General features: G+C 47.4%; 1 protein-coding gene across 4 annotated transcripts; it reads left to right on the top strand.

Moving 5' to 3' along the window:
- The first annotated feature begins 202 nt into the window (after positions 1–202).
- On the top strand, positions 203–7086 carry LOC123068183 (cell division cycle protein 123 homolog). 4 transcript variants are annotated; one of them, XM_044490669.1, is made up of 7 exons: positions 3154–3344; positions 3415–3517; positions 4277–6030; positions 6145–6246; positions 6368–6433; positions 6535–6600; positions 6731–7086. In XM_044490669.1, exons 3-7 carry the CDS (start codon positions 5548–5550, stop codon positions 6836–6838), a joined length of 825 nt encoding a protein of 274 aa, XP_044346604.1. In that variant the 5' UTR covers positions 3154–3344; positions 3415–3517; positions 4277–5547; the 3' UTR covers positions 6839–7086. The 4 variants fall into 4 exon arrangements, 2 of the variants coding, with proteins under 2 accessions (XP_044346603.1, XP_044346604.1); XR_006431596.1 differs by lacking the exons at positions 6145–6246; positions 6368–6433; positions 6535–6600; positions 6731–7086 and adding an exon at positions 203–1617 and having other exon boundaries at positions 3429–3517; positions 4277–5529; XR_006431595.1 differs by lacking the exons at positions 6145–6246; positions 6368–6433; positions 6535–6600; positions 6731–7086 and adding an exon at positions 203–1617 and having other exon boundaries at positions 4277–5529.
- Positions 7087–9204: the final 2118 nt, after the last annotated feature.

The following is a 9204-nucleotide window of genomic DNA, read 5'->3' as shown; positions in this document are numbered from 1 at the left end:
TTAGTAAGAGCATTTATCTTGAAAAAAATGGATGAACATTTTTTTTGAAAATCTATGTACAAATTTGGAATTTGAAGGCCATTTTTGTAATTCAATGAAGAAAGTTTGAATTTTGATGAACGTTTTTCAAAACAATGCGGCACGAAGCCCAACGAGTACAGAAGCCCAACAAATGCGCGTACTAGTAGGCCCAACGCAACCCTCCTGAGGCCCCCCCTCGTTCGCAGCCCGGCCTTCCCACCACGCGAACCGCGAGCACGACGCCGGCGACGAGGACCGACGCCGAGCGCCGCCGCCGAACCCAACCGACGAGCCGGCGGAGATGCTGCTGGAGGAGCTGCTCCGCTGCCAGATCCAGGAGTGGTACCCGGCGTTCCGGCGCCACACGGTCCCCACCGCCATCATCCCGCTCCCGGCCGCCTTCCTCCGCTACCTCGCCGGCCGGACCGCCTACCCCGGCCCCGACGGCCCCGACGAGGGCGAGCAGGGGCCGCTCCCCTTCGTGCTCCCGACGCTCACCTCCGGCCGCGCGCCCTTCCCGCCGCTCCAGGGCCACTTCCCGGACCCCGTCTCCCTCCTCGATCGCGACAACACCGACCCCCTCTTCGGCGGCTCCGGCTCCGACTCCGACGATGACGAGGGCCTGCCCCCGCCCGCGTTCCCGGAGCTCGAGGCCGCGGTGGACGCCGCCATCGCCGGCCTCGGCGGCGCCGCGCTCCCCAAGCTCAACTGGAGCGCGCCCAAGGACGCCGTCTTCATGGCCGCCGACGGCACCGTCCGCTGCACCTGCTTCGCCGAGGTCGCCATGCTGCTCCGCGCCTCCGACTGCGTCGCCCACGACCTCATCTCCGCGCGCCGCTCCTGCCACGACTTCCTGCGCGCCAAGCCTGTTCGACGGAATGCCGCAGAGGGCGGTCTGAGTGATCCTGGTGAGAATTGCAGCGATGGAGGTGCCCGTGGCGGTGGGAGTGGTGCGCCGGAAGAGGATGCCGAACAAGAAAGCAGTGATGATGATGAGACTTGGGTCGACGATGGGTTCCAGTACTACCTCGCGCTCCGCAAGTGGTACCCAGGCCTCCGCCCCGAGTCGGAGTTCCGCTGCTTTGTGCGGGGGCGGAAGCTGGTCGGCGTGTCGCAGAGGGACCCGTCTGCCTACTACCCTTCGCTGCCTGGGTGGAGCGCTGAGGTGCAGCCTAAGATCGAGGATTTCTTCGAAGAATTCATCGAGCCACAGTTCGCTTCAGAGAATTATACGTTTGATGTGTATGTGAGAGCCGATGACCGGGTGAAGCTGATCGACTTCAATCCTTGGGGTGGCTATACCCTGCCGCTGCTGTTCACATGGGAGGAGCTTGAGGAGGAGCAGAGAGGGGAGGACGAGCTGGAGTTTCGAGTGGTGATGCAGCAGGGTGCAGTGAGGCCAGGGTTAATGACAGCAATTCCGTATGATATGCTGGATTGGGGGGATGGCAGTGGGTGGGATGTGTTTCTGAAGAAGGCTGGCAATGAGCTCGACAGACAGATGGCATCATTAGGTGTGGATTCGTAGTCGTGCCCTGCTCTACAACAAGGTGCTTGAGGACTCCAGTAGGTGAACAAGTGAAGTGATGGCTCTTGGTAATGTTTCATCTGTCGAACACTAGAAGTACAAGCTTTCTTCAGATTGTGATGCAACTTCGCGATACTAGGCTGTTCTCTTTTCTCTTGACTTCTGTAATGCTAGGTTGCTAGTATTGAATTACCTCGTGTTGCTTTATGTCAGTTATATCTTAAGATATTTACAGAAACATGTCTGTAGTGGAAGTTTGTGGCTCATGGCTGAAATTTCAGTGGTTCTCTTATCTCTTCAACATGAATACACCCCCTATATTTATTTCTTTGCTGTTTCATATGTATCATCAGCTTGTATCTACCCTATTTATTTTGGCACTTCAAATTGAGGCAACGGTTTCAACCTCAAACTCTCTCCCAGTTTGAATCAAACAGTCTTAACCTTGAACTCTCCCCCAGTTCACATTTCAACCTTGAACTCTGCAACGGTCTGGTTTAGGATCCTGTACTCTTAATGTCGTTTCACTGAATTTAACCCTGGTATTCGACATGAGGCGGTGGACACGCCACCCAGTTTGGGGCCGACTTGTCATTCATTCTTTCTCCCCAAACATTGCCACAAATCCGGTTGCTGATGGCACTCCTGTGAGTGAGTATGGGACCAAAGAGTATTTATGTGAGTTTGCTTGATACCCCAGCCAAAAGGGATATATTGAATAATACCCAGGTTATAGCCCGAGGGCCTGGCACATGTAGTCTAATACTCCTTCCGTCCCATAATATTATGGGGTAGATGGCCAACTTTGTTCTCATCAACTTGAAATTGTCTAGGTGTTCAATACTTCAGTCTGTTCCAAGGGAAGTGTCTCATTCTTGGAAGATCTGCCCCTAGCAAAGACAATGTTTTACCTTTTTCTACTGTTAAACTCCTTTAACTCCTGAGACAAGTGACTCTACTAGACAGTAGTAATTCAGTTGGCTGTATACTTGCTTGTGCTATTCAATTTCTGTGAGCTACTAAGCTTGTCCTGTAAGGTGCTCAACTGGCTTATAGCTTATAGATAAGCCTGAAGCTATTTGGGCAACCAAACTAACAAGTCATGAGGTCCTGCCTAATTGTGGCCCATTTGCTTGCTTTGAATCTACTATGGCAGGGCTGTTCTGTTTAACGTTAAGCCCGAATAAGTTAGCTGTTCGGTTCAAAGTCCTAACTTAACTGGTTAAGCATATTTAAATAATAGGCCAAAGCTTAAATTGGGGCAAATTACTTGCTCTGACACTGTTATGGCAGGGATGTTCTGTTTAATGTTAAGCCTGAATAAGCTGTTTGGTTCGAAGTCGTAACTTAACTGGTTAAGCTTATTTAACTAATACAAGGCCAAAGGTTAACTGGGCCAAACAGGCCCCATCATAATCTAGTGTCAGTAGGCATGTCATGTAGGCAACACGAAGCTTACCGGTACCATGTTCTTTGTTTTCGAAATTTCTGATGATGTCATGTTTTATAAATTTTCTCCTTGAAGTGAATTATGACGGTTGTTTTGGTGTGGTTATTGCTTAACAAGGGTGCAATTTACTTTTGTGTGCCAATTTTAACTGAAGGGTGAAAGAAGCGTTACTAGAAATGCTATCTTGGAGCTGAGGGTGCAATGTCTCAGCAATGCCTGAAATCCTGATTCGTATCAATGACTTGCATAATGCACTGAATTTCCTGCCCCATAACTGAAGAATTCCAGAGCTCGTCCGTAGGATATGATGAGCTGTATCCTGCAGTACCTGGGGTGCGTGACAAGGTAGAGTTAACACTGCCTAGCGATTATTAATTCACGAGCATATTACTACTGAATCCTAAGTCTTGAACAGGTTATGTTTTGCAGTGCATGCTGGGACCTGAACCAGAGGGGTACCTAGATAAAAGTAACTGCGAAGCAACATACTTGGAGACGCGTTTTGATGGCTCCACGAGGTAAGAGACTCTAGTCTATACAAATAACCTCAGTTGCATTGCATATCCTGCTGTCAGTAGTATATATAGCCTGCACATCACTGGAATGCTGGCGTTACTCATCAGTAAGTACCGAGTATTGACTAAGCTGCTTAGGGACAAGATGGTGGGTGGGTACGCGTGCCGTGGTCGGCAAAGGGGCAGCTAGCTAGCTAGCCTTGGTATCATAACCTGTAGCTGTACAGCCATTAGAGAATTCAGATAAGAAAGAAAACCATTAGTGAATTCAGATAAGAAAGAAAGCATTAGATAGTTCAGATAAGAAAGCCACACTAGAAAATCCATCTGCAGGCTGCTCGAAGCATCAGCCGTCCATATCCCCCCATGCATCTGCCTGATCAACAAGGAATAGTACAGGCATGCAGCACCAGTTGTTTACTCGAACCCTAGCATGTATATATGTATAATTGTAGACGTCCTTGTGTAGTCAACTAGTCACGGAGATGCCTTATTATAGTACCCCGTACGTCGTTTCCAATATGTATTCCTACAGCGAGATGCACGGGGAGGGGCTCCGTCGGGTTGGGTCGGTAGGGAAAGACGACGTGGGTGCTCCGCGACTGCGTCGCACGTCCAGGGTTTATCAGTTTATACTCGGGGAAGGAGGGCTTTGTTTATGCTCCTGCAATAAGTGTGACACTTGCAGTGCTGAGCTCTGCTAGCTAGGCCATGTGAAGCTTTGAAAGGCCACACTGTGTTCATTAATCAGGCCATGTACAGGGAATTTACCGGGTCGATCGTGAGCGCACGTCGAAGCCGGAGGCGGATCCTGATCCGCGTGGGATGTCCACGGGGTGTTTATCCTGCGCATCGCCCCGGCACAAGATATTCTTTTAAGGTACGTGTGAATAACAAACGATTTCCCATGTGAGTAGGATACGCATGGATGCTTCCTCTCAGTTTACTGCATTTGGTCCAGTACTTTTGAGCCACGTTTACGATGACTTGGTCTGGAGAGCATATATGTATACAATTCTACATTGGTACCTGGTTTCGTTAAGTCTGCGGCGAATTGCTGCGTGCAACTGTTGGTGATCTGCATTAGTCGCTAATGAAGGTAAAGTTCATGTCAAATATATTACAGTGAACACAAGAAACTAGAATCTGCTTCCATTAATTGGAAGTAGTAGGAGATAGTTTCTTGTTTTTGACATAACTGTGCTAGCAGGTGCCTAAACCTGACCAATATTTTGTAACCTAATAAATATTTAGAAGAAATATGTACTCTTGTACGGCGTACGGCTGATCAATATACCAGGGAAATAATTGAAGTTACCCAATATAAGAACCTACACATATTTTTGCTTGGCTACCTTACACATGGGCTAGCTACCTTACACATGGCAATGGAGGTTGAGAGGGAGGCTGCATTTATGGGAGCATGACATCCCAGCTAATTATTTGCATTGCAGTTCCCCAGCAAGCTTGTTTCATGCATGCATGCTAAGCCTGAACTGAATTGAATACAAGCTTGTCACAACGTCATCACCACCTAGCTCCCCTCCCCCTTGTTTAACTAATGTAAACAGCATCAACTTGGCCTTGAATGCCACATGAAGAGAGAGCCCGGATGTGGAGGAGTGTAGATTATGTGGCACTGGAACATGGGTGGAGGGGATTAGTTCCACTTCTACTACTACTACTACTACTTAATTACCTTACTTAGCTGAGCATAACAAGGGAATTAGTCATGGGTCCACTGCTGTCTGTCTCCCTCTTAGCACTTGACCCCATATTCCACTGACAGCTCAAGACCTTGCTGGCTCATTAAGCTCTGCACACTAGCGCCTACTCGATTAAGAAACCCCTCACTCTATATAAGTAGCCGCATGCTTGCACGTCTCATGCATTCACAGAGCCTAGCTAGCTACCTGCCAAGAGCTGCCCTGAACCCTAGCCAGTAGTAGCTTCCCGGAACACCGTCACCAGTAGCTCGGTCTCACCTAGGTGGGGAACAGTGACACAGAGCAGCTAGCTGCCTAGCCTAGCCAATGGCGAGCAAGCGGGCCACCACGCGGGAGCTCCGGGCGATGTACGACGACGAGCCCTCCTCCATGTCCCTCGAGCTCTTCGGCTACCATGGCGTGGTCGTCGACGGTGACGATGAAGACGACGACACTGCCACCGCCCTGCCCCAGCTCTCCTTCGTCGACAACTTCAAAGGTGGGTGCGGGTCGGCGGCGGACTACTACAGCTGGGCGTACAACGCCTCCGGCGGGACGCCGGGCGCCTCCTCCAGCTCCACCTCGTCGGTGCTCAGCTTTGAGCATGCCGGCGGTGCCGGTCATCAGCTGGCTTATAATTCCGGCACAGGCGACGATGACTGCGCGCTCTGGATGGACAGCATGGCCGATCATCAGCACGGCGCGGCCAGGTTTGGGTTCATGAACCCAGGGTCGGCCGATGTCGTCCCAGAAATCCAGGAGAGCAGCATCAAGCAGCCGGCCAAGTCTGCGCAGAAGCGCTCGAGCTCGGTAAGTACCTACATCAAATTTCTCCTCCCTTGCATCACGACACATTTCTGAAACTTTGCATCTAGTCAATTTGAGTGGGAAAAAAAACTGATAAGTTTCCTTCTGTTTAATAAGGGTGGTGAGGCGCAAGCAGCGGCGAAGAAGCAGTGTGGAGGAGGCAGGAAGAGCAAGGCCAAAGTTGTCCCTACCAAGGATCCTCAGAGCGCTGTTGCAAAGGTAGAATCAGCATGAGTCAATTTCTCCCTATTGCTGTGGTGCAAGATTCTTTGCACTGCAAGAAAGTTGTTTCGACGAAGCCGAACTAATCCATGTTACCCGATCGATCATGGATCTTTAGGTCCGAAGAGAGCGCATCAGTGAGAGGCTCAAAGTTCTGCAGGATCTTGTACCCAACGGCACGAAGGTGTGTACCATGACTTCTTCTCATGCTTCAGCACGGTTTTTGTGTGAAAAAATGACCTGGTCATTAGTTGCTAATTTTCTGAATGGAACCAACTCCTGTAGGTGGACATGGTCACCATGCTCGAGAAGGCAATCACCTATGTCAAGTTCCTGCAGCTGCAAGTCAAGGTACGCGACGATCGGTCATCGATGCGTCGACTACTCTTTCGACCCAATTCACATCTATGAACTACATACAGTCTCATGTCGGATCTATGAATTATAACCCGGTTCGCGCATATTCGGTGTGTGTGCGCAGGTGTTGGCGACCGACGAGTTCTGGCCGGTGCAAGGAGGGAAGGCGCCGGTGCTGTCCCAAGTGAAGACCGCGCTGGACGCCATCCTGTCTTCCCAGCAGCAACCCTAGGCCATGGATGCATGCATCCATGTTGAATTTTTATCCAAGTTTTAGATGATCGCGGCGGCACGTGTAAGATCAGAAAAGAAAAGAGAGCACAAGCTCTGGAAAAATACATGGCAGATCATGTTTTTGCTTCACTCCTTTTAGATCAATTCTCCTTGTTTTTTATGTGATCGGGATTTGAAGTTCTGAGCACTGTAACTAGTCCAATAAAACCTAGATGAACATGATGTTACACAGCTTAGTGAAACCTAGACAGGGTCCCGCCATCGCGTGCAATGAAAATAAAGTTGTTGTTTCTATTGAAACATAAAACCATCTTCTTCTTTTGCAGGGAACATAAGATCCTCCCCTTGATTTATACAAGAACAACGCACGGTCGGATTCAGTGAAATGTTATCTTGAGTTCTTCGAATTAGAAAACTGAGCTATGGGGATTTAGATCAAAGGGTATTTGACACCACATGGAAAACAAATGAATTGTACAAAGAGGCTTGAGTGCAAACCAATCCTCAGGAAAGAAAATGTCCCTAAGGATTCATTTGCATTCTCTAAAAAAAATTCCTTTGAAATTCCAAGGATCCAAACTAAACCTCAGGGGTTTGGATCCAGAGCTCCTCCTTTCAATCAAAGGAACCCTAAGTCCTGAAATGGCAACAGGGAGCCTTGCTGAGATGAAAGTAGTTGTTTCATTAATTTGAACCAAAGATCAAAGGGATACAAAGTTTTTACAAGTTTGAGATGAAAGCAGTTAAAATCAATTCCGCGTCAACTGGAGTTTGAGATGAAAGCAGTTAAAATCAATTCCGCGTCAACTGGGCGGCGGGCCTGAGTAGCATCCATCCATCCATGAATCGCGCAAACCTTATTATCTCACCGGGTCTAGATCTGAGGTTGACAAATGAGCATTTGTCAGGGATCTTAGTTAACTTTTTTCGCAAACAAAAAGGGATCTTAGTTATTAACAAAGTAAATCGCCACAGAATTTGTACAGAGATTTTCTGCTACCAACATTTTCGCAAACATCGGAGATCGTGCGGCTACTTGTGTTTTCTTCTCTCCAGGGTCAAACAGTTTTGTAATGCAACTGGAATTAATTGCAGTTAGTGCGCGATTAGAGGAGGCTCGAGACAACTCCTTAGGATGCTGCTGATGATGATGCCATCATGTCTCAGTACAGTGGGGACACGAATTTCTCATCAACAAAAACACATTGTTACTGAGTACAGTAGAAAAAAAATGATCTAATTGCACCATCGTTTGCGACGAGCTGTAATTTCTCGTGGTCTACGGTCACTTTGTAGAATCCGCGTAAGAGTTTACGGTAAGAGTTAAACTTAACCTTTTACCCCTTTATTTGTGTGGAAGTGTTGAAAGTTACCCGGTTAAAAATTGTGTTTCTAGTTTTACCCATAGTCGTCATGCATTATTTCCGCATTTTTGCCCCCATCCCAACAACCTCGTGTGGAAGTTGTCCTAGAGGCGACATCAACAAAGTATGACAATCATAATTAGCTAGAATTCTCTTGATTCTACTGAGTGATACCTGCTCTAAAAGAACATTAAGAATCGTACGTCAAATTATAGTGTTGCTTTTTTTATTCCTTAAATGTCCTTGAAACCCGAATTCGCAATTTCACTGTCTTCAACTTAGTTTAGTTACCAATACGAAGTTAAATATGAAAAAAAAATGCATACTTAGGATTATAATTATATAGTCTTTTGGAACAAGTGCCCCTCAAGGTGGTGTTAAATGAGCAATATGTGATTTTTAGAAAGTACTAATAACTAGTAATTTCCAGTGTTGATAAGCGGTCTCGAGATGTCAGGATGGGGAAGGCTGGTAAAATAGTACAAAATGTGGAATAATTCACGACTAGAGGGTAAAAAGAGCAAGAAAAACAACTCGCGGTTGAGAATGGTAAACTGAAACTCGCGGTTAATTGTCACTTTCTAAACTACTGAAACTCGCGGTTGAAAATGGTAAACTGAAACTCGCGGTTAATTGTCACTTTCTAAAGTTCGTGTAAGAATCTGAGGAAAATTATGATCATTTGCTGTAAAAGAAATGATGATATTCACCCTGTATACCACATGGTTCTGAGATAATTAGAGTGCTGGATGAAGAAACTTGAGAGCTAGATGGGAAAAAACAAGGGCGCATTAGGTGCTCTAAAATGCTTCTTCTGAATAAAAGAAAAGAGATTGTAGCTGACGATCGCACCTATTAGTGCTAATAAGTGCACGATAACGCATCATCAGATGCTTGACATGTGGAACCAACTGTCATAAACATCGCCCATCACGAGATAACCGATCCGATTATGATAAACAACGTCGTTGAAATGCCGCTAATCCCTAATCAGTGCGGT

Source organism: Triticum aestivum, chromosome 3B (assembly GCF_018294505.1).
Source record: "Triticum aestivum cultivar Chinese Spring chromosome 3B, IWGSC CS RefSeq v2.1, whole genome shotgun sequence".
NCBI classification, from domain to species: Eukaryota; Viridiplantae; Streptophyta; class Magnoliopsida; order Poales; family Poaceae; genus Triticum; species Triticum aestivum.
The sequence above is the reverse complement of the archived record's forward strand: the minus strand, read 5'-3'. Positions and strand labels throughout refer to the sequence as shown.

Coding starts and splice junctions, on each gene's coding strand:
- LOC123068183 (XM_044490668.1), top strand. CDS start 323: ATGCTGCTGGAGGAGCTGCTCCGCTGCCAGATCCAGGAGTGGTACCCG.